At 38.8% G+C, this 26,857-nt stretch overlaps 1 protein-coding gene across 1 annotated transcript in view; it reads right to left on the reverse strand.

The window, feature by feature from the left end:
* Positions 1–1,890: 1,890 nt before the first annotated feature.
* The window catches only part of LOC124721805 (organic cation transporter protein-like), a 547,381-nt gene continuing 522,414 nt past the window's right edge, over positions 1,891–26,857 (reverse strand). Inside the window, exon 12 of the mRNA XM_047246926.1 lies at positions 1,891–2,795. Coding sequence (XP_047102882.1) covers positions 2,580–2,795 — 216 coding nt within the window. The 3' untranslated portion in view covers positions 1,891–2,579. The remainder of the gene's footprint in view (positions 2,796–26,857) is intronic.

Genomic DNA, 26,857 nt, shown 5'->3' on the forward strand with positions numbered 1-26,857 from the left:
CCTGGAGCGATTTAGGGAAATCACGGAAAACCTAAATCAGGATGGCCGGACGTGGGATTGAACGGTCACCCTCCCAAATGCGAGTCCAGTGCGCTAACCACTGCGCCACCTTGCTCAGTAGAGTTTCAAGAGTTCAAATGATGTCAGACATTGTGGCGCAGAACATATGCAAACTCAACACCGTTGTGGTTTAATGATGATTCTATCTTTACGATATCACTCATCACAGTGTACTTAGAATATCTGTCAGTATTATTCCCACCTCCCCATTCCCCTCCCCCCCCCCCCCCCCCCACCACACTATAAGCCAAGTTTCATGCTTTGTGAAATCTTTTCACAGTGATTCTATATCCTCTGTCACTTTGTAAGCCATGCAAAGACTAGAATGAAATTTTCACTCTACAGCGGAGTGTGCGCTAATATGAAACTTCCTGGCACATTAAAACTGTGAGCTGGACCAAGACTCAAACCTGGGACCTTTGCCTTTTGTGGGCAAGTGCTCTAGCTCATTTGGTAGAGCACTTGCCAGTGTGAAAGGCAAAGGTCCCGATTTCGAGTCTCAGTCTGGCACACAGTTTTAATCTGCCAGGAAGTTTCATGCAAAGACTAGGTTAAAAATTTGTGATATCATATTCTAATCCTATTTCATACAGGAACTGTTGCACAACACCTCTGTCATGTACCCAACAACAAAACTGTCTTTCTCTTTGCCAACTTCACTAAATTTTTACTTTCAGAATTTATTGAATGTTAATTGTGACCTGTATACAGCTATACCTGGCTGAGGCTTATCCATTTCAAACTGAATCAACAGGTCCAACTTCATTTCCATATTTGGCACAAAGCAGTCTGATTAAGTATTATCCATGTTCCCGCCTGTTGTCTGTCAGCATTTCACACGTCCTTTTACCCCTCTCCCTCCTCAACCTGTCTAGATCGTTTCAAGGCTTACCTAATTCAGCCTAAAGGACATACACTTCCTTTTCCTGTTCAGCTATCTTCCTACCCATACTGCATGTCCTACAGAATGTCTGATGAGCTTCATTCATTCAGTCACTTCCGCCATACCCACACCTCTACACTCACTCCAGTGGAAAAACTAGACCACCATCACATCAAAACCAGAAGCTATCACTATTACACTGTGCTAAACACTAATAATGATTTACCAAGAGTAAGTTAATACATTTTTGAGCAAAGATGAAAATGTGGTTACAGAAACTGGGTCTTTATGTAGTTACACTTAAATTAGGATCAGTGCAAACCTGCTGGAATAACATGATTGTATGTCACTCTGAAAGTATGTACTGTGTAATAATGAGATGAACACAACTCATTTAAGCTGAAATTTAAAACAGTTAAATGAAACTGTTTATTTACTGCATGTAGTGTGATATGTTTTGTTTTAACTGCTAAAAAGATATGTGGCAAAAGAGACCATATGGAGTTCATTGTGGGCATGTAGCATACTCCTGTATAAAACCATGAATAACTGCACCGTATGTGATGCCTGTTGTCTCACTGAGTTATGCCTTCACTCCTTAAGACACTGTGAAGAGGCACAGAATTTAACTCTGGTCATTACTGCACAGTGAAGCGATTGGAAATTCTATGCCAACTCCATTCCTCAGCTTGGAGTTTCTGCTGAATGTACTCCATCACAGTCAAAGATCATTTGAGAAATTGAGTATCAAATTCTATGTATTACAAAATAATGTGGAATAAATTTTATTAGTTGCTATTAACTTGAGGTTCCCAATGCTATATTTCAAGATTTGAAACAGAGAAATAATAACCTCATTGTAAGTCTTTATTTTTAACAACACAGTCATTAACTGTGTTGCTCACATTTATTTCACATTTCCTTACATATTTTGTACTGCTCTACTTACAAAATGTTTCAGTAGAGGAATAAGGAAACATACAATTCACAAAAAGATTGTCAAATAAAAACTGACATTTTTAAAAATTGCTAATTGTATACATATTTATAAAAAATCATGTCTTACAGTACAATACAGCTGGTAGCACACACATTATAAAGTGATTTGTAGGTATTTTGTAATACAAAAATTTCATTTGCACACAAATTAACAGTTATATAAAAGTCTTTTCATTAAAATATATGTTTTGTTTGTTCATTGCAAATAATGCCATCTATTCACATGAAAATATAACCTGAAACACCAGTCACTTCTGTTGCAAATTATCATGCTGCACAACTACATTAATTTTCATTTTAGTAATGTATTTTTGTTAAAAATTAAACATTACACTTCACGTCACATATGGGACTTCCACAATCACAGTTCAAGACAAATAATTCACAACACCACAAACATTTATATAAATTAATGCCCTTTATCAGTACAGTGTTTCACTATTTTACCACAAATGAGGAATTAAAGGCACCCATCACAGAAACGTAGCATCATTTAGTTCATCATAATAAAAATAGAGGGGCATCAGGAAAAAGATATATCTTGATTCCATCAAGTATTTTTTCACAGCACTACACAGTGGAACACTTCATGTTAAGAGATCATGTGTCATCAGGTACTCATTAGTCTCATTTTCATCTAAGCTGCTGCATCTGCAGAGCCTTTCACATTGCAAGTCTCGCTTTTAACTAGAGATGAAAACTTTGTGCTCGGTTTACGACCAAAGTTCTCTGCATCTTCCACTGTGTCTGGCATTTTAGTGTTTTTTGTTTCTGGAAACAGCAGTGCCAGTAGTCCAGATGCAACAGTCATTGAACCATACAAGATCAGTGGCAGTGACTCCATGTAGCGAGCCTGGAAAACAAAGTTTCAGATTTGAAAATACCAATTATCATAAAAACTAATTCTAAAAATTATTTAATTTTCATAATTGATAAACATCTGTAATGTATATCTATCAGTGTTAAAGCAAACAGGGAAGGAAAGAGCTTCAACCTCAAAATGTATGTATAATTTGCATTCCATGGTACAACATACATATATCCATCAAAATAGAGTAATTTACTCCATAATTTATACACACATTAAAAAAGTTTTGCATCACCTCAGTTCTGAGAGTTCCAGAACCTGTACAGAAAATTGGAATAAAGATCAACATAAAAGTCATTTTTCCCCCTTTTTATTGTTCATGATAACCACACATTTCATGTTGGACCACCATAGAGTGAGACCTTCAGAGGTGTGGGCCAGATTGCTGTACACACCAGTACCTCTAATATCCAGTAGCATGTCCTCTTGCACTGATGCATGCCTCACCAATATACTGCCGAAATGGGTGCCCTATCAGTCGGAGGATGGCATTCACATATCGTACAGCCGCTATGGTGCCTTCCATGACCACCAGTGGCATATGTTGGCCCCACATAACGCCACCTCAAAACATGTGGGAACCTCCACCTTGCTGAATCACTGGAAAGTGTGTCTACGGCATTCAGCCTGACCGGGTTGCCTCCAAACATGTCTCCGATAATTGTCTGGTTGAAGGAATTTGCGACACTCGTAGGTGAAGAGAACATGATGCCAATCCTGAGCGGTCCATTTGGCATGTTTTGGTCCATCTGTACTGCGCTGCACGGTGTCGTGGTTGCAAAGATGGACCTCGCCATGGACGTTGGGAGTGAAGTTGCACATCGTGCAGCCTATTACACAGTTTGAGTCATAATACGATGTCCTGTGACTACACAAAAAGCATTATTCAACGTGGTGGTGTTGCTGTCAGGGTTCCTCCAAGCCATAATCCATATGTAGCGGTCATCCACTGCAGTAGTAGCCCTTGGGCAGCCTCAGTGAGGCATGCCATTGACAGTTCCTGTCTCTCTCTGTATCTCCTCCACATCTGAATAACATCACTTTGGTTCACTCTGAGATGCCTAGACATTTCCCTTGTTGAAAGCCCTTCCTTGCACAGAGTAACAATGCAGTCACGATCAAACCACAGTATTGACTGTCTACGCATGGATGAACTGCAGACAACATGAGCTGTGGACCTCCTTCCTGGTGGAATGACTGGAACTGATCAGCTGCCGGACCCCCTTTATCTAAAGGGTGCTGTTCTCGCACGGTTGTTTACGTCTTTGGGTGGGTTTAGTGACATCTCTGAACAGTCAAAGCAACTGTGTCTGTGATACAATATCCACAGTCAATTCCTATCTTCAGGAGTTCTGGGAACCTGAGTGATGAAAACTTTTTTGATGTATGTATTTGGTATGTATGTTAAGGTATTACGAGGTATGGAAAGAGGCTGTCCCCAAAATTAGAATAATATAAATAACTGTTTTTTATTCTTTTATTTTACAATATAATATGTTAGAACTACACTGACTAAATATTGTTGGTGAATTCAACCCCTAACTCATGTCTTAAATTTAATAAACAATGCTTCATGTTAAAGCTCTATTAGAATTCTCAACATACTTTTGCAGTTTCATTTAAGTTATTCAAATAATGGATGAAAGAAAGATAACCATTCAGAATGTAGTTAGGGTATTGAGTGTGACCATGCACATGCACACATCAACATCCATACTCTGCCCACCACTGTGAAGGGCATGATAAGGGGTCGTGTCCCATTCTGTCACATATTAGAAGTTCTTCCTGTTCCATTTGCATATGGTGTGGGAAAAGAATGACTGCTTAAATGTGTACATTCATTATCACCAGTTAGTACTGTTTGGTATGTGTCCCACAAATTAACAGTATTCTAGGGTGAGATGCACAAGTATTTTGTAAGCAATCTTTTTTTGTAGAATGACTTGCATTTTCCCAGTATCATATCAAGCAATCCATCTGCTTTACCTACAAATAAGCCTTTATGACCATTCCATTTCATATCATCACAAATTATTACACACAGCTAACTGTACCAGTTGACAGTGTGATGGGTGCTCTCTAATGTTGCAGTCATAACATACAAACTTTTTGTGTTTTATAAAGTGCACAATTTTGCACTTATGAACATACAAAGTTAGTTGCTAATCTCTGCACCTTTGAAATTTTATCATGATCTGAATGGATATTTGTACAGCATTTTTCAGATAGTACTTCACCTGAGAAAATCTGAGGTTACCATTAGTTTATGTTGTATATTAAATACCTGACATACTAAACAGTAAAGATCTTAACATAAGTGCAGGGGGACACACCTAAAGTTACTTAAACTTCTGTTGATGACTTTCCATACAAGGTAACATACTTTTATTTATTTATTACCATCCCAATGATCACATTTGTGATACAGGATTTATCCAGATACATTTTAACAACTATATAATATCTTTACAATATTTTTATCTATGCTGAATTCATATGAATGTATCTTATGTTTAATACAACATCCAACTAATAAGTATTTTTATAACATAATTTCTTATGTGCTTGACAGACCTATTCCTTGATGTGATTTCATTTGTCACATTTATGATCTCATATATTCTTATACAGTTGAGCAGATCTATTCACTTATATTGTAGTGACATTTGTTAAGCATGTGGTTCTTAATCTTCTTATATGTTTGACAGACATACTCACTGATGTAATTTCCATTTGTCACATTAACGTAAACCTATATTCTTATACAGTTGTGCAGAGATATTCACTTATGCTGTTATAACATTTGTCAAGCATGTGGTTCTTTATATTCTAATACATTTGAGCATAGAAATTCACTTACACTGTAATAACATTCGTCAAGCATGTGATTCTTTATAACAGTTTTAAATTTATCCTCATTTTTGAGCTCTTTGATATGTTTTGGTAGTGCATTAAAAAGTTTGATGCCTTGATTACATACATGTTTCTGATTTCGGGTCTTTATTACAGCTTGTAAGTGGAGATCTTTACACTGCTGTGTATCATAATTATGGTAGTCTGTATTGGTTTTCATTTTGTCCTGATTTCTTTTGATCACCAACAGACACTTGAGATTGTTAAAATTTCCAGTGCTTTAAAAAGGGGCCTACAATGCGTTTGAGGTGGGCTCTGGGTCATTATCCGAATTGCGCGTTTTTGTAATTTTCAAATCTCATTTAGATGACAATTTGTTTTTCCCCAGAATACTATCCCATAGGATGCAATGGACTGTATATCTTGTAGGACATTGTCCACAGTACTGTGCAATGACTGCTTCATATCAGTAACTATTAAGCTAGTATCATCAGCAAATAACATTATTATAGCTTTTCTCTCTGACAACTGAAAATCATTAATGCAAATGAGGAACAGCAAGGTGCCTAATACACTTCCTTTAGGTACTCCTACTGTCACCTCCCTTGGATCTGATCTTAGCTTAATTTTTTGGTTAATATTTGGTGCCATAATTTCAACCACTTGCATCCTCTTTTCCAGATATGACTCAGCCCACTTTTTTACCGGTCCTCTGATACCTATAGCTTCAAGCTTTTCCGAAAGTATGCTGTGGTCAACAGTGTCAAAGGCTTTTGACAAATCTAGATTTATCCCAACTACACGTTTTCCCTCTTCCAATTTACTCATTATTTCTTTTGTGTATTCCAGTACAGCTGTTTCGGTACTTCTCCCAGCTTGAAATCCATGCTGATTACTGTTTATCATATTGTGGACATTAAGATAACACGTGGCTCTGTATTTCATTAATATCTCTAAAACCTTAGAGAAAGTTGGGAGAAGTGAGACAGGTCTGTAGTTTTCTATTTTAAGCTTATCACCCTTTTTCAACAGGGGAACAACTTTAGAAATTTTCTTTTTCTGTGGAAACACACCCTCAGCCATTGACAAGTTTGCTATGTGCGCCAATGGTTTCGCTACTTGATTAGCGATTTTCTTTACTAGTATTATTGGCACCTCATCTACTCCAGCTGACATCTTGGACTTGAGACTTTTAATCACTTTTAAAACTTCCTTTTCATTTGTTGGAACTGCCATCATACTGCTGGCTGCCTTGGGTGCTTCCATCTTAATCTGCTCCCCAAAATTCCTGCTTAATGTCTGGGGTACATTTAAAAAGTAATTATTTATATAATTAGGCATGGTATATTTATCTACCATTTTATTCTCCTCCTCTTTTAGAATAATTTCCTTATCTTTGATAGGTACCCTGGTTTCTTTTCTCACAATTTCCCATGCTATTTTAGGTTTATTTCTGGACTGTTTTATTTCCAAATCATTACTTAGTAACTTTGCATTTGCAATTACTCTGCAGCATATTTTCCTATACCTTTTTACATATTCTATAAAATCAGTATCTGCACACACCCTCAACTCTGAGTTCAGTTTTTTCATGTTTTCACATGATTTCTTAATGCCAAGAGTCATCCAAGAACTTTACTTTATGTGTCCACTAGACTTGATTCCGGTCAGTTTCTTTGGAAAACACATCTCAAAGTTCATCATAGAAATCAATGCAAATACACTATATGCCTAATCTGTACTTGTTTGTTTCATGACATCTAACCAATTTCCATTTTCTAAGATACTTATGACAGCTGTCCACAGAGAAGTTTCTTTTGTAAATATTATTTACACCTTTATCTTCCTCCCCCCCCCCCCCCCCTTCGATATCCGTTTGTGCTCTTTCTCACATATATGGATCCATCTATCATGTATGAAGAACAGAAAAGTGATAAATCCGAATTGTGTATGTGGCTTTGTTCAGTGCAGTGGTCGAAAAAGTGCAGTCAAGATGTATAACGCTGGTACTGAAGAACTCATCTCTGATGTGCTGAAAGAAGAACTCGCAATACCTAAAAAATATATGAATGACATCGAATCGTTAATTAATTCTTTGAATGTTGATTTTAATCCTTTTGTGAAAAATGTACAATGTGAAAACTACAACACTCTCAAAGAAACCGTTACTGAAATTCAAAGTTCTCCAATATCTGCTATAGTTACGAAAAACTCGTTTGCGCCCATTGCACAAGAGAAACACCGACAAATGAAATTACTGAGAGAAGACGAGACAAAACCAAAAGTTTGAATCTTTGCAGACAGCCATGGACGAGATTTAGCCACTATTCTTATGAATATGCAATCTAAATTTTCCATTACTGCCACAGTAAAACCCCGAGCTCCTTTCCAGCAAATAATTGAAGATCTAAGCCCTCAACCAAATTATGTTTGTGTAATTATTGCTGGAGCTAACGATGTTTATAAAAATGAGTCGAAAAATGCAATCACAGCATTGCGAAATGCACTGGAAAGAATCTCGCCAAGAACAACAATCGTCGTTAGCATCCCACATAGACATGACCTAATAAACAGTTCATGTGTAAATAATGAAATCAAATTCACGAACAGAATGTTTCAAAAGGTATGCAAAGCATTCAAGGACGTGAAGTTTTTGGACAGTAATTCCGAAGAGAGAAACCATTTTACTCGACATGGAATGCACAGGAACCGGCTATGAAAACGTGTACTCTCTAAAGCATTATTGGCAGAAACATTCAAACTATTTGAAAACACCACTCCTCCAATCATTCTAAAAGCACCTGTGTCAATTGAAACTGTACCATTGGAAGAAATACAGACAGTGTCGTCAAAATACTCCTTCAAACCTAATGGAACAGCTGAAGGGAAGACTTCATATGCAGCGGCACCTGTATGTGAATCAACACAAACAGGTCTTTTATACAAAAGCAAGACAGCACCAGCAGTTACAACTCAAGTGGGAAACGTTAGTCCACTGCCAACTTGTGAAGTAGCAGCATTTGAGGAGGAAGAACAGTCGTCAATAGCAGAAACAGCAACACCAACCCCCCACAGGATCAAGTGTACAAGCTGACAGTGTCGAAACCTCACCAACAGGAGATCCACCCTCTATGGCAAAAATGAGCACAGTAGTGACTGGAGCTGCTCCACATAGGATGTGCCTGAGATCAAGAAAGACCTCAGCTGCAAATGGGGATGTTTTATAGTACTGGGGCAGAAGGGGGAAGGTTCCAATCAAAATGTAAGTAATGTAGCTAATAACAACAAATGTGGGTGTTACCAGCACAACAGCTCCCTCTTCCCTGCAGAAAACTGTTCCTGTAATACTGGTATGTCAAAAGAAATAAAACTCAGTCCCAACAGTGGCAGCACCACAACCAATCATGTAATTAAAAATAAGCTCAAAATTTTTCACCAAAATATTCAAAGCCTGCTCTGTAAGTTAGACCAATTTATTGTAAATATTGATGAATCAACAGGCGCAAATTGTGCTCATATTCTCTGTCTGACAAAACACCATATCACTTTTGGCATCGAAATGCTCAATATACCAAACTACATTTTAGCTACCTCATTTTGTAGAAAGCATATGTGCAAAGGTGGGGCAGTTATTTATGTGAAAAACAGCCTGTCCTTTAATACAATAGATGTAGAGAAATATTCTGTAGAGAAAGACTTTGAGGCATGTGTCACAGAAATAGTAGAAGCTAACAAGAAACTGGTAATCGTAGCAGTATACAGGGCTCCATCTGGTAATTTTAAAGTATTCATGAAACAATTAGATTCTGTGCTATTGTATCTCACAAGAAAAAATAGGGACATTATAGTGACTGGAGATTTTAATATAGATTTCCTAGAAAGCCCATCTTCTAAGACAGAGTTTGCAAATTTAATGCATACCTACAACCTGTCTCCACTGTCAGTTTTCCCACAAGAACTACTGCCACTTCCAGCACTCTAATAGACAATATCTTTGTAGATATGAGTAAAACTAATCACATCAAAGTTGAAAAAGTCATAAATGGTCTCTCTGATCATGATGGGCAAATACTCACAATTGACAACTTTAATACAAATCAGAACAAAGCTAGTGCACAGTGAAAAACCATTAGAAACATGAATGAGGAAAATATCCAAAAATTCAAATTATGCATTCGGGAGACTGACTGGAGGTATGTTTATCTTGCAAATGATGTTAATACAAAATATAATTTATTTACTGATGAATTATCAGGTATATTTGAAAATGTCTTTCCAAAAAAGGTCTGTAGACTACAGAACAGGCAATCAAGCAAAAAACCATGGCTCACCAAGGGCATAAAAATATCATGCCAGAGAAAAAGAGTACTGTATATAATATCTAGACTATCCAATAATCCCCTCCAGATATTATAGGACATACTGCAAAATCTTAACTAAAGTCATTGAAAAATCTAAAAGTATGTGCATGCAATCTGAAATTAAATGTTCAAACAATAAAATCAGAACGATTTGGAATGTAATAAAGAGGGAAACAGGTACTGCACCATCTGACAATGAAAAAACTGCTGTCCTAAAAATTAACAATTTGGAAATAACTGATAGTAAACAGATAGCAGACACATTTAACAACCACTTTCTAAGTGTCACCTCTCAAATAGGTTGCAGTGGTGACCTAAGGGAAGCTTCAGATATTCTGAAACTTAACCTCCCACAATGTTTAATGATATAAATGTAACACCCATAACTGTTAATGAAATAAAAAAATAATTCACTCATTGAAAAGTAAAGGATCTTCAGGTATAGACAACATCTCTAATAAACTGTTGAAAGCCTGCAGTAATGATGTAAGTGTAGTACTTGCTCACATTTGCATCACGTCTCTTTATGAGGGAGTTGTTCCAGAGAGAATGAAATATGCCATTGTGAGACCTCTTTTCAAGTCTGGCGATGCTACAGATGTAAAAAATTATCGTCCTGTCTCTCTCTTAACAACATTTTCAAAGGTTCTTGAAAAGGTAGTGTATAACAGGATTGTGGCACATCTTGATAAACTTAATATTATTAACCACAGACAGTTTGGTTTTCAAAAAGGGGTTTCCACAGAGCGTGCCATATATTCACTCACAAATGATGTCTTGGAGTCTATTAACAGTAAGAAGTCACCAGATGGTGTCTTCTGTGATATTTCCAAGGCCTTTGATTGTGTAAACCACAAGATACTCTTGGAGAAGGCCTATCATTATGGAATCAAAGGGCCTATAGGTAACTGGCTAAAATCATATCTTGAAGACAGGAAACAAAAGGTGGTTCTAAATGGCTGCAACAAAGGATCTTCTAATCTAGTGGATTCTGAATGCAGCATAATTCAGCGTGGAGTTCCCCAGGGATCTGTCCTTGGACCCTTGTTGTTTTTAATATATGTTAATGATTTACCCCTGTCCATTAGTAAAAATTGTGTATTCACAATGTTTGCTGATGATACAAGCATTGTCATAGATGGTAAGTCTACTGCTGATCTGGAGACTGATGTTAATGATATACTCAGAGAAGTTACAGCTTGGTTTTCAATTAATTCTCTTTCAGTTAATATTAAAAAAACTAATTTTATACAGTTCCACACAAAAAATAAAACTCTAGAAAATATAGTAATTGCTCATGACAACCAGGAACAAGAACAGGTGTAATCCACTAAATTCCTGGGGGGTTCACATTGACAGTAGGCTCAACTGGGAACAGCATGTGTCCCTTACTCTAAAAAGGCTGTCATCAGCAACTTTTGCTCTAAGAATAATTACTCATTTTGGGGACATCAACATTTTAAAATCATCTTACTTTGAGTACTTTCACTTATTAATGAGTTACGAAATAATATTCTGGGGTAATTCACCAGCCTCAAAACAAATCTTAACTGCTCAGAAGAGAGCAGTCAGAATCATGTGTGGGGTTCCTCCACAAACCTCATGTAGAAAACGTTTTACACAGTTAGGTATTCTGACCACAACATGTCAGTACATATACTCTCTGATGAACGTAGTTAATAAAGACTATGCTCAGTATGAAACAAATTGTTCATACCATAACTACAATACTAGAGGTAAAGATGATCTACATGTTGAACTAAAAAATTTTACACTTGTACAGAAGGGAGTAAAGTATGCTGCTATAAAGACTTTTAATGCATTGCCTAATTATATTAAATGTACAAGAGAAAATGAAACACTGTTCAAAGGTATGTTAAAAAAATACCTGCTCGACCATCCACTGTACTCGTTAGATGAATTCTTTTCCAGAAGTAATGCCCTCCCTTAATAATAGATGTATTTAGTCTCTTAGTTATTAGATGGATGATACAATATTATGTTAATGTTATAGTGTTAATGTTATAATGTTATATTGAGAATTGCTATACTAGTTAAATGACAGCTTGTAAATGAGAAAAAGTGATACTTATAATATCTATATCATTGTATTATATTACTATTCTGTAGTATTAATTGTATTTGTACAATTGTATTGACACGTTCCACATCCTGGCGAATCACTCACATGTACGGATCTATGGAATACGCATACCAAATAAAAAAATAAAAATAAAAAAATGACCTTAAAGGGATTTCAATGGTGAGAGCATTGTGGTCAGACAATCCTAAATCTATGTTTGTTACGTCTATGTCAGTTGTTGGCATATTTGAGAAAATGTTATCTATGAGGCTGTTGGAGGTGTTTGTTATTCTAGTTCAATTGTTTGTGTGTGGTGACTTGTTGAAACTCTTTAATATGTCCAAAAATTGCCTTTTTTGTTGACTTTCAAGTAGAAGAGTAATATTGAAATCACCACAAAGAATAATCACAGTTTCTCTTTTGTAAAAAGTATTTAGCAACAATTCTAATTTATCAAAAAAGACTTCTATGTTTCCACATGGTGACCTATACACTGTTATGACTACGACGTTTTTCATCAGGACATATAGCTGGACAGCACCTGCTTCAAAAAACTTTTCAATACTTAAGTTCTCTGCTTCACATCTCTTTTTTAAATTCTAACTCTTGTCTAAGGTAAATACCGACTCCACCACCTTTTTCAATTTTCCTACTATAATGATTTGCCAGTTTAAATGGATTAACATGAATACTACTAATTTCATGGTCCTTACACCAGTGTTCAGTAATACACAAGACGTTAGGTTGCGTGTTACTTACTGCTATTTCAGGTTCACAATATTTGTTCTTGAGGCACTGCACATTTAGAGTCATAATCTTTAGAACAGGGGTGTGAGCACTGATGGTATTTCTCCTTTTGTTTAACGCTGTTAACTTGGAGTTTTCATTAAGACCGGATACCAAAAATCCTTTTTTATCACAGGTTTCTTGTTTCTGTTTCTTTTCCTACTTGAAATGGATGATGCTGATTGATTGTTTATACTAGGTGTGGCAGCTGATGACATTTTAATATTCACTATAGCAGATGTTGATGGTTGTAGTGCTTCAGTAAATGTTGCTTTTGTTAAGGTTTTGATTTCTTCTGCTTCTGCCCTCATTTGGAGGGAGATTTTAGGGAACTTTTCTACTGATATATGGCTTATTTCTTCTAGTAACTTTTCACCCATCATCTTTTTTCCATAATAGTTCCTGTGCTGTCCATGCCTGGTGAAATGATTTCTCTCTGAGCTGTTTGCATCCACAAAAGTTACACACTTAAAAGCACAGCAGATCTTCCTAAATTTATTATTTGTTGACATTATTTCTTTGTTTACACATGATTCCTTGATTAGATTATATCTATGTGGCACACTTACAACGAAAACCTTTAAATTTAGATCTGACAGCTTTTTTAGAGTTGTTTGAAGTGCCCTTGTCGCTAGTTGGCTTTCAGTTTTGTATATGTCATTTGCTCCAGCTATTAGCACACAGCATGTTCCCATCTTAACTAAGTTTTCACAATTATTTACTATTTCATTAAGGGGAGCACCAGGTTTGACAATGCCTGTTATTCTAAATTGGGACTGCTGATCATTTATTATTTGTGCCACACCCTTTGCATGACTATCACCTAATACGCAGACTTCATATTTGTTGTTCTCCAGGTTCCCTCGTTCCGTTGGTTTTATAGTACACTTTGAAGAAACATTTCTCTTGTTAGAACACACAGATGATCTAGATTCACTTTCACTTGTCTTATTTTTTGAGTTCACATTTTGTCCTGTTGTGTCTTTATTACCTGTTTATCTTTGCACTCTATTTACTGACGATTTCATTCAGTCATAAAGATTTTGTTTACTACTGTGTGCTCTGGGCCAAGAAATCTTCAACCCAGTCACAAATTTCATTGTATGTCCATAGTGATCATATGGTACTAAGCCAAAAAGCTATACAGAAGCCAAAAATTGTGTATCCATCTGTTTGCCTTGATCCACAGAGTTCAGAATATCAGGTGGAAGGAGTGCGAGTTGTGTTTAAAATTACAGATGTTTTTGGAGTTCGTGATAGTGGTGGGCATGGAGTAGGTCATTGTGTTCAAATTAGCTAATAATTTTTGAGCTCATAACATGTTCTAAGATTCTACAACAGTTGGACACCTGTGATATTGGATAGTAGTTTCATAAATCACTTCTGCTACCAGTGCTTGTAATTGGGTCTGACCTGTGCTTTCTTCCATCTACAGTGCTCAGCTTGTTGTGTAAAGGATATACCATATGCTATGGTTAAGAAAGAGGCTAACTCATCCATGAATTCTATAGAGAATCTGGTAGGAATTGTATTGGTCTCTGGAGCTTAGTTCAGTCTCATTGATTTCAGCTGTTTCTCAGCACTGCTCACACTAATATTTATACCACTCATTTTTGCAGTTGTGCAAGAATTAAACTGGGGCAGTACTTCTGGATGTTTCTTTGTAAAGGGACATGTGAAAGTGGAGCTAAGCATTTGTACTTTTGCTTTGCTATCCTCAGTCTCAGTTTCTGTATTTTTTGATGTGTCACTTAAGCAAGGAATAGTTCCTGAGAGGCTTAAGTATGCAGTTGTAAAACCGCTGTATAAGTAGGGGGATAAGACGGATACTGCTAACTATAGGCCAATATCACTACTGACAAGCTTTTCAAAGGTTTTAGAGAAACTAATGCATGCCAGGATAGTTAAGCATCTCAGTGAACACAATAGCTTCAGCAAAAGTCAGTTTGGATTTCAGAAAGGTTTGTCAACAGAAGATGCAATATTTGCATTTACTGGCAAACTCTTGGAATCTATCAACAAAAAACTGAAAGTGATTGGCATATTTTGTGACCTAACAAAAGGATTTGACTGTGTAAATCACCAAATTCATTTACAAAAAGCTGTACATCTCGGTATAAGTGGTACCGCATGGAAATGGCTCGACTCATATCTGTCAAACAGGAAACAAAAAGTTGTAATAGATAGTCAAGGTGGTGTCCCAGTATCTTCAGAACGGGGCACCATCACATGTGGAGTGCCGCAGGGCTCAGTTCTGGGCCCCCTACTTTTTATTATATTTATAAATGATCTTCCTCTCTACGGAATATTGTAGATTCACCATTTTCGCGGATGACACTACACTACTTATTGATAATTCAGTAGATAAGCTTGAGGTAACAGCAAATTTAAATGAAACGGTGAACTGGTTCAACATTAATGGTCTTATTTTAAATTACTGTAAAACAAACTACATTCAGTTCCACAAAACATCCAAAGATGAGGAAATATTTGTAAAGGTAGGTGAGCAGACAATAACCAGGGTAGATTCCTCAAAATACCTAGGCTTGCATATTGATAGCAAACTGAATTGGTCAAACCACATCGTGGATCTGTGCAAAAGACTAAGTTCAGCAACATATGCATTGCGCATTGTTTCTTCTTATAGGAATATGGAAACCATGAAATCAGCGTATTATGGTTACTTTCATGCAATTATGGCATTTGGAATTATATTTTGGGGAAATCAGCCACTGGCTAAAAAAGTACTGTGTGTACAAAAAAGAGCCATAAGAATTATGTGTCGAGTCCATCCTAGAGCCACATGCAGGAATCTTTTTAAGAAGCTTGAAATACTTACATCCACTGCACAATATATATTCTCATTGATGTGCTTCATAAGGAAAGAAAAATCCATCTTTAAGCTGAATAGTGCATATCACAGTCACAATACTAGATGGAAACATGATATCCACTATGAACAGCCAAATCTAAGTATGGTGCAGAAGGAGTCCATTTCAGTGGCTGTAAGATTTTTAATGCCCTCCCTTCAAGAATTAAGTGTTTGGTAGATAATGATCTCTTGTTTAAAAAACCTTACAGCAGTTCCTATTGCAAGGATCATTTTATACATTAGAAAAGTTCCTGAACTACAGTGTTTAACATCTCTTGTATCGTAAATTGCAAATGTATGCCCAAATTTGTATTTGTAATACCGAATATTTTTATTATAAACATATATTTTGCAATATTTATTTCTCAGTAACACTTTTTATTTTGTAATCTTTATCTCTCTCTAAAATGTATTTTATTTTTTTTTTTTAGTGGGAGCTAAGTTACTGTTTACTGTTTTTGTTTTGTTTTGTTTTATGTATTACTATAAATTCTGGCCAAAAGCTTGTAAAATTGACACATTCCATATCCTGTGATAGTGTCACAACATGGATGACCGGAACAAGAAATAAATAAATAAAAAATAATAAAAAAGTAAATAAATCAGCTATGAGTGTCTGGACACTAACTTTGGAGCCATCGATAGGCTTTACATATGACCAGAATTTATTTGGGTTTTGTGAGAGGTTTCTTGTTCAAATTTTATTATGATACTTGCTGACAGCTTCAAGCATTGACCTTTTGAAAGCCAAAGCACATTTCATTTAGCATATATCTATCTATACTATTATGCAGTAGTTATGGCTCCTTTGGAAGAACGGACTTTGTATCAAAAAGCATACCTTGAAATACACCTTACAATACGTAGTACAGGGTGATTCAAAAAGAATACCACAACTTTAAAAATGTGTATTTAATGAAAGAAACATAATATAACCTTCTGTTATACATCATTACAAAGAGTATTTAAAAAGGTTTTTTTTCACTCAAAAACAAGTTCAGAGATGTTCAATATGGCCTCCTCCAGACACTCGAGCAATATCAACCCGATACTCCAACTCGTTCCACACTCTCTGTAGCATATCAGGCGTAACAGTTTGGATAGCTGCTGTTATTTCTCGTTTCAAATCATCAATGGTGGCTGGGAGAGGTGGCCAAAACACCATATCCTTAACATACCCTCATAACAAAAAATCGCAAGGGGTAAGATCAGGGCTTCTTGGAGGCCAGTGATGAAGTGCTCTGTCACGGGCTGCCTGGCGGCCGACCCATTCTCTGTAAACTGTTTATACCAACGTTTAATACACCACCTATCAGGAGGTTTAACACCATACTTCGTTCGAAATGCACGCTGAACAACTGTCGTCGATTCACTTCTGCCGTACTCAATAACACAAAAAGCTTTCTGTTGAGCGATCGCCATCTTAGCATCAACTGACGCTGACGCCTAGTCAACAGCGCCTCAAGCGAACAAATGTACAACTAAATGAAACTTTATAGCTCCCTTAATTCGCCGACAGATAGTGCTTAGCTCTGCCTTTTGTCGTTGCAGAGTTTTAAATTCCTAAAGTTGTGGTATTCTTTTTGAATCACCCTGTATTTTGTAGTAGGTGTAGCTGAAATTCCATTGATTTCAGCAGACTGATGGTTACAGGTAATTTATATTATGCTATTTTTAGTTTATCTGTTTGAGTGATCTGCAGGCCCCTGTTACGCAAGTGTAAATGACACTTAGCTAGTGACAACTGTACACTATGGAGAATCCCTCCCATCATGAACTGTTTTACTAGATACAGATCTATCCCATGCTTGGTCAATTATTCATCTAAATTTGAACTACAGTTCCCCTACATAATCTTGGCCACAGCTAATTTTTTCCATTGCTTCCTTCAGATTTGATGCTGTGGGGAACCAATTACTGCTTTTCACTCATTACCCATATGCAGATGGACCTTGGGTACCATTAAAGGAAAAATTGCCCCTCCTCCCTGCTAGAGCCAGCATGTGCTGTAGTCCTGTGTAATGAACCTATATCAAAAGTGGCTTAAGATGTTCCATTTTATGTTAAAATAATACATCCTGGGTTTGACAAGAATTAATTCAGTAGTTTTCAAGAAAATATAGTTTTTAAAAATTTTAAATTCCAATAAAAATGGAAGTTACAAACTTGGAATATTAATAGCATTGCATAATTGGGTGTTAAATTACCATCTTGAGGTCACTGTTTAAATATCTTAATCATTTTCTAAGGTATTTCATCAAAAAGTGAAATTTGAAAAAAAAAAAACTGTACAGATTAACCACCTGTTTGGTTTAACTTAGAAATTAGAAAATTCAGCATCATATTCTGAATAAAAAATGAAGAAACTGTACCAACTTTAAAGTTTGTAACTGTAATGCTCTGAGATACTCTGAGATATAGTCTACCCAGGCTAGGTTGATTCAAAAGAGAAAGTCTACAAGCAGATCCATTTATAAAACCATAGCTCTGGTATTTGAATAGAGGTTTCAAATTTATTCAGCTTATCTGGAGAACCATCATCTACTGTAGAATTGATTTGAAATGCTAATTGGGAAAGTTAAAATTTTGGGTTAAATGACAAGTACTTTCACCTCTAGTCTACTGCATCCTGTAAGAAAGTCATTTGTTTCTGCACCAGTGAGCATTTTTTTAGCTGTCACAGAGTAGCTCATTCGGTCTGCGTGAGGCACCTGATTTGGTTTGTTAGTACAAAGTTAAGATTCAGGTTAGTTGTTCATGGGTGGAAAAGATTGTGTTTCAGACGATTGTTTCAAGAATTATTGTATCATACATGACACAACATTTATGTTAGTGAAGATTTATGGAACTGACTACTTGAGTGATACTTAAAGGAGGTACAAAGTGACTGTTATATTATTAACATACATGATATTTTGATAAGTTTTTATGTGCCACTTGCATGGAATACCACATGGTGATTGATGTATTAGAAGTTTCCACTCTTTGAGTGAGTAAACATCTCACTGAACTAAACAGCCAGCAATTAGTGAAATTCTAGAACACAAACATTGCAACATTACTAGAAATTAAGATCTGAAGTGTGTCAAGTGTTGTACATTATTTTGTTGCAAAGAGCTTGCTTTCAAAGTGGAATTAAGAGGTCATAATACACAAACTTCTACTTGACTTGACATTACATCATTTATCAAAAAGCATACCTTACTGACATATACCTTACAGTGGGCAGTATTTGTGAGAGATCTGCTGGTCCTTGTGTGAGTGTAAAAGAGACTTGGCTTGTTAGAAACTCTGAAATCATATTATAACAACAGGTGCTGGCACCACCCCAGAACACTACCACCTCTTATCTATTTTACTTAACATGTAAATCTTTCTACTTGCCTCAGTTGCTCTTTGTACTTTGGTAACAAATGTTGCTACAACTGCCTCAAGAGTACTGATAAAAATTCCATTGTGGACATAAAAGATGTCAGGTCTATTTGGGCTATTAGATTCAATATATATATTGACAATGGGTGGGTTTCTGAACTATTTATTCTCAGTACATTTCAGAGAAGGCATTCAGTAATGTTTTCAGGTTGTCTTGTTACACTCACTGCTTACAAAACTGTAATTATCTCAACTGATTATTGTATGATTAAAGTCTTGTCCAATTACTACAGTGATAACGAGGGACAAACATATTAGTGAACTGAGGTTATCTCTACAGTTTTTGGTTACATCTGGCACTGATTCTGGTGGTTAACAGAAGGACCCAGTTACTTATACACACCCTTGATATTAGGTCTTGACTAAACAAAAACACATGCAACTTCAGTTTGTACCTCAGTGGATTTGAGTTTCTCATCTAGTGATTACACCACCTCAGTTTCCTATTAGTCTATCGTTATGTTACACACTTACCTCTACCCAAAAAATCTCACTGTTGTCAATTTTAGGTTTTAGCTGGATTTCTATCTAGTATTATGTTAGTGCCACTGTGTTTTAGGTGTGCCTCAAACTCTAGCACTTCGTTGCAAACACTTTGGCAGCTGATTACTAGGAATTTAACAGCCTTATCTGTGGGGGTATTTCTTTAGGTCTTACGTAAGTACCTTGGGCCTCCTTCTGTTATCATTACCTGTACTGGACAGTGTCTCATCTAATCTAAAACGATCTCTAATGAATCCCACTTTGTTTGCTACCTGGGTAGCAACCTCCAATGAGTAGTGAACCCCTGAGCAATTTAACACTACTGTACGGAATGAATGGGGCATCTAAGTAAGATTCAGGAAGATGAAAAACCTCATTTAGCACTATCATGTATATCATTACACTACCCACAACATCTATACTACAAAAGAAGACTGAAAGCCACCTTCACTAGCATACCTGGAGACAGTATGAAAAGAGGCAGCAGAGGAATCTGAGAAGAGGATCAGTGAAGAAACAAACAGTAATTTGTGTATACACTACAGTACCTGGTTAAAGTGTGAACACACTTCAATGGTAGATGAAATCAGCATTGATGCAATGAAAGTTTTCAATATTAAGATTTTGAATGAGTTATGCCATTTGTGTGGCAATTGGAATACTAGATAGAAAACCAGTTTAAACATAAAACTGACAACAGTGAGATTTTTTGGGTAAAATTAAGTGTATAACGAAGGATAGGCTAATAGGAAACTGACTATGCATGTAAACTTAAGTGGAAAGAAAAAAAACAAGAATATGTGTAACAAAAATATAGTTTTGGTTCTAGCAGTGGGCTGAAATTATCTGGTATGACAATAATAAAATATGGACTAAGGCATAAAAAAACCTGGTGTAGATTCTGTATCTTTGAAGACAATTATAAAAAGTTAGCAGTATGAACCTAGAAACTAAACTGAGGTACTTGAACATGCAGGAAAAAAGTGGGTTGAAGAGCACCTAAATTAACTAGAATAATGAAGGACAAATGTTGTCCTATTGGAAATCCCCATGCAGTAAATGGAGGTTTAGCAAAGTTGAACTAAATGATTTACAAGGTTAGTGTGTGCAGCCATAATGTCAAATTTGAGGAATACAACAATTACTTGGATAACTGTATTGGAAACATATATCCACAAAACATCAAGTTACAGTAATCCAGTTTATATACTGTTTCCACATGGTATGGAATCATGATGTGGGCAGCAGAAATAAAAAGAAAAATCAAAGAAAAAAGAGATCTGGCTAGGCATATCCTATCAAAGAACTGCCCACATTAGAAATCTACACTCCAAATGAATGTTTTAACAGCCTCATTAAAAATCATGGGATAAAATCAACTTTTAAATCACATTTTAAAGTTTTAAATTGTGCCAAACTATAGTTTTGGTATTCAGTACTCTAAATATTACCAGGAAGTTTGATTGCAGACAGATTCCTTCACTGATTCCATCCTCTGAGTCATAGATCACAAAATTACAGCTGCACACACACTGCTTAAGATAAAGTCAACTAAAGAGGACAGTGATGAAGCATCAAGAGGCACACTGAAGATGATGCTGTATTTCTTGATGAAGCACACACTGTTTGTCCAGAATGTTCAGAGACTGATTATATTCCTAGCATATAAGCTACACCAGCATAGTAACTAGGCAGTAGGTTGAAGTAACAACTGCAAATGACAATGCTCAATCGATTGAAAAGCAAAATAAAGACAGCTATTTCCTGAAAGAAACCATTGTGGATGATGAGACTTAGTGTTAACAATACAAACCTACTACGAAATGACAAAGTGTAAAGATTCACTTGAAAGACCAGTGGTTTGAACATAACTGACATTCATGACAATGTGACATGAATATTTGACAACATCCCACAGAAGGACTTTTCTGACAGTTTCACATGGTTGTATGAATGTTCTGTGCATCAATCAATGATCATTTATCAATGATCTTTGGTGTGACATCATAAGCGTGTGATATCGCTCTCTAAGTTTTTATATATTTTTAGGTTTCAGATTTTAACGGTTTTTGTGATAATATTTACTATATAAAAGACTTATTAGTGGTTTCTTCATTCACCTCTGCCTTACTTGTGTTGTGATCTGATATTTGTGAGTGTTTCGTATCGGGGCAACTTAACCTCTTACCTGTGTTTACATTCCGCGCTGACCAGTTGCAGCTGTAGCGGCACATCGAAAGCTAAGTACTAATTAATTGTTTGTGTATAGTGGTTTATTTAGGAACTTTAGCGGTCTTCAACTGGTGTTCTTGGTGTTTTCTGGTGAAATAATTTCAGAAAAACTTTTTGGGAACTGTTTTCAGTTTCGTTACTGTGTCATTAGACGTTTGATTTTCTTTCTCTGTTAGTCTTATATTCTCATTTGCTGTTGATTAATACTGTTAATAATAGTAGTTACTTCCCTTGTAGAGTAAGTTTGTGATTATTGTAGTCAGTTTTTTAACATCTTCTTATTGTAGTAGCAGAACTTAGATAAAGTAATTTTCTTCTTTCAATAACTGTTAAATTTTACCACGAGTGAAAAGTGTGGGCTTTGCCGTAGGTTTGTGAGTAGTGGATTGTGGGGCGAGACTTGTTCGAAGTATTTTGACTGGGGGAAATGCAGTGGGGAAGCCAGTGGGCATTCTGGTCAGATCCTCTCCTGGAACTGCAGGTTATGTAGCAAGAGTAAGTTGATAGAGGAGCAGGAGGATAAGATCTGTGCCCTTCAGGTGCAGTTGAAAAACGCACAGGAGGAGCTAGATAGGATGAGGAGGGAGAAGGGGGTTGGGGAATGGGAGCTGGTTGTTGGCAAGAGATTTGCTAGGAGAAGGAGATTTTCAGATAGTTTTACTATTGGTGTTTGCAATACATATGACCAACTGTCAGAGTCTAGTGGAGAGAAATCTCTAGTAGCTGTAAATGTAGGAAGTATGCAGCAGACCTCAGCAGTTACGGTGGCTAGGACAGTTGCAAAGTTGAAGAGAAAGAAGAAGGTTCTGCTGTTAGGTAGTTCTCATGGCAGAGGTGTAGGCCAGCAGTTGCAGGAAGGCTTTTTTTTTTTTTTGTGGTTTTAGGGCGCACAACTTCAATGGTCATTAGCGCCCTGACTACGTTAAGAATGCACCGCGAGGCACAAGTTTAAAACAACAACTAAAAGGGAAAACACGATAAAAGACAGACTGACAGGCATAGGATTAAAAAACAGTATCATCAAATGTCCTTAGAGAGGTTTGTCAAATTGATAAAACGAAGAACGCGTGCAGCTGCTCGTGGGTCATCCGCTAAAATGGCATCTAGAGTACATGGCAGGTTAAGATCAAGAGGCAGTGTGTTAAAATCTGGACAGGACATTAAAATGTGGCGGACCGTCAGCAATTGCCCACATGGGCAGAACGGCGCCGGCGCAGCCATCAGCAGATGGCGATGGCTGAACCGGCAGTGTCCAATGCGTAACCGGGCCAAAACGACCTCCTCCCGCCGAGAAGGGCAGGAGGAGGACGTCCAAGGCGCGGGAAGAGGTTTCAAGGCCCGAAGCTTGTTGTCTGTAAGTGCAGCCCAATCGGCATGCCACAGCGATAATATGCGCCGACAAATTACCCTGCTACAATCCGACGAAGGGACACAACAAGAAGCTGTCCGAGGCTGGAGGACCGCAGCCTTGGCCGCGGCATCTGCAGCTTCGTTCCCTGGGATACCGACATGGCCAGAGACCCACATAAAGCTAACCGGAGAACCGACGTCCACCAGCTGCTGAAGAGAGCGTTGGATCCGGTGCACGAAAGGGTGAACCGCATAAAGATCACTGAGGCTCTGGATGGCGCTCAGGGAATCGGAGCAGATGACATAAGCAGAATGTCGGTGGTGGCAGATGTAAAGAACAGCCTGGTAGAGGGCAAAGAGCTCAGCTGTGAAGACCGAACAATGGCCATGGAGCCGGTATTTGAAACTTTGTGCCCCGACAATAAAAGAACACACGACCCCGTCATTGGTCTTTGAGCCATCTGTATAAATGAAGGTCATATTGATGAACTTCGAACGAAGTTCAACAGAACGGGAGTGGTAGACCGAACCAGGGGTAACCTCTTTTGGGAGCGAGCTGAGGTCAAGGTGAACGTGGACCTGAGCCTGGAGCCAAGGTGGCGTGTGGCTCTCACCCACTCGAAAGGTTGCAGGGAGGGAAAAATTAAGGTGTTGAAGGAGGCGACAGAAGCGAACTCCAGGGGGTAGCAGGGCAGAGACATACAACCCGTATTGACGGTCGAGAGAGTCGTCAAAAAAGGAACGATAAGACGGGTGGTCGGGCATTGACAGTAGCCGACAGGCATACCGACAAAGCAGTATATCGCGCCGGTAGGCGAGTGGCAATTCCCCAGCGTCAGCATGAAGACTCTCTACGGGACTAGTATAAAACGCTCCGATCACAAGTCGTAAACCCCGATGTTGTATGGAGTTGAGGTGGCGTAAGATGGATGGCCATGCAGAGGAGTATACGAAGCTCCCATAATCCAGCTTGGAGCAGACGATCAACCGATATAGACGAAGCAGGACGGTTCGATCCGCTCCCCACGACATACCACTGACAACACGGAGGACATTTAAAGAACGGGTACAACGGGCAGCCAAATATGACATGTGGAGACCAGCTAAGTTTCCTGTCAAATGTAAGACCTAAAAATGTTGTTGTCTCCACGATTGGGAGAGCAACAGGACCGAGTCGTAAGGACGGTGGGAGAAACTCTTTGTAGCGCCAGAAGTTAATACAGACCGTCTTCTCGGCAGAAAAACTGAAGCCATTGGCGACACTCCAGGAGTAAAGACGGTCAAGAGAACACTGAAGACAGCACTCCAGGACATGTGTACACTGCGCGCTGCAATAGATGGTAAAATCGTCCACGAAAAGGGAGCCTGATACATCAGCTGGGAGGCAATCCATTATTGGATTGATCGTGATGGCGAAGAGAGCGACGCTCAAAACTGAGCCCTGTGGCACCCCATTCTCCTGGCGAAAGCTGTCTGACAGGATAGAACCCACACGTACCCTGAACTGTCGATCCATTAAAAAGGAACGAATAAAAAGAGGGAGGCGACTGCGAAGGCCCCATGTATGCATGGTGCGGAGAATGCCCGCCCTCCAACAGGTGTCGTAAGCCTTCTCCAAATCAAAGAACACAGCCGCGGTCGGGCGCTTCCGCAAGAAGTTATTCATAATGAAGGTCGACAAGGTAACCAGATGGTCAACAGCAGAGCGGCGCCTACGAAATCCACATTGTACATTGGTAAGTAGGCGTCGAGACTCGAGCAGCCAAACCAATCGAGAGTTAACCATTCGCTCCATCACTTTACAGACACAGCTGGTAAGCGAGATGGGTCGATAACTGGAAGGCAAGTGCTTGTCCTTCCCTGGCTTAGGAATCGGGACAATAGACTCGCGCCAGCATGCGGGAACATGTCCCTCAATCCAGATGCGATTGTAAGTACGAAGAAGAAAACCTTTACCCGCAGGAGAAAGGTTCTTCAGCATCTGAATATGAATAGAATCAGGCCCTGGAGCGGAGGACCGTGATCGGCCAAGTGCGTTTTCGAGTTCCCGCATGGTGAATGGGGCATTATAACTTTCACGATTCGAGGAGCGGAAGTTAGGTGGCCTAGCCTCCTCTGCCTGTTTGCGGGGGAGGAAGGCAGGGTGGTAATGAGCGGAGCTCGAAACCTCGGCGAAAAAGCGGCCGAAGGCATTGGAGACATCCTCAGGGGCCACAAGGACGTCATTCGTGACCGTCAAGCCAGAAACTGGTGAGTGGACCTTAGTGCCAGATAGCCGGCGCAGGCTACCCCAGACAACAGAAGAAGGACTAAAACTGTTGAAGGTGCTTGTGAAAGCAGCCCAGCTGGCTTTCTTGCTTTCTTTAATAATACGATGACACTGTGCACGTAATCGTTTATAATTGATACAATTCGCCACTGTAGGGTGGCGTTTAAAGGTGCGTAAAGCACGTCGACAAGCACGTCGACAAGCACGTAAAGCGTCTCTACATGCTGCGGTCCACCAGGGGACCGGTACGCGATGTGGAGAAGAAGTAGGGTGAGGGATGGAATATTCAGCAGCAGCGAGAATGACTTCCATGAGGTGTGCGACCTGACGATCGCAGCTTGTGAAGGTTTGATCCTGAAAGGTCGCCCTGGAAGAGAAGAGCCCCCAGTCTGCTTTGGAGATGGTCCAACTAGATGAGCACGGAGAGGGGGTATGCTGCAGGAGATGGATAACACACGGGAAGTGGTCGCTCGAATATGTATCAGAAAGTGCATACCACTCAAACCGGCGTGCAAGTTGGGGAGTACATATAGAGAGGTCTAAATGGGAATAGGTGTGAGATGTGTCCGAAAGAAAAGTATGGGTGCCAGTATTGAGGCAGACAAGATTGAGCTGGTTGAAAAGGTCTGCTAACAGGGAGCCCCTCGGGCAGGATGCTGGAGAGCCCCAAAGGGGATGATGGGCATTGAAGTCTTCAGTTAACAAAAATGGTGCAGGTAGCTGAGCAATAAGTTGCATCATGTCTGCTCTGGTAACGGCAGATGACGATGGAGTGTAAACAGTACAAGTGGAAAATGTAAAAGTGGGGAGAGTAATGCGGATGGGAACTGCCTGCAGGCCGGTGTGCAACGTGATGGGATCATAGTAAATATCATCCCGGACCAGCAACATAACCCCTCCATGAGCCGGGATACCTACCACAGGGGGTAGGTCAAAACGCACAGAGGTGTAGTGTGCCAAGGCAATTTGATCGCATGGGCGTAGCTTCGTTTCCTGGAGGGCTACGACGAGCGGACGGTGCAAGCGGAGCAGCAACTTCAAGTCCTCTCGGTTGGAGCGAATGCTGCGAATATTCCAGTGAATAAGTGCCATCGTAAGAAGAAAAGGAAGATGAAAGAAGGGGTCACCTCGAAGGCCGCTGAGGGCCTGGCTTCGAGCAAGCACTGCCGCCGCTATCAGTAGGCAGACAGTCATCGTCCATTGGGTCTATAGGTTCATCGGCCATCTTGGGAAGATGGCCGGGAGGGGGAGCTTCCTCCGCCGGTGAATGGCCAGATGTTCGGCTACCAGCGGTGCGGCCAGGCGAAATGGATGACGGCCTGGGGC

Source organism: Schistocerca piceifrons, chromosome X (genome assembly GCF_021461385.2).
Source record: "Schistocerca piceifrons isolate TAMUIC-IGC-003096 chromosome X, iqSchPice1.1, whole genome shotgun sequence".
NCBI lineage: Eukaryota > Metazoa > Arthropoda > Insecta > Orthoptera > Acrididae > Schistocerca > Schistocerca piceifrons.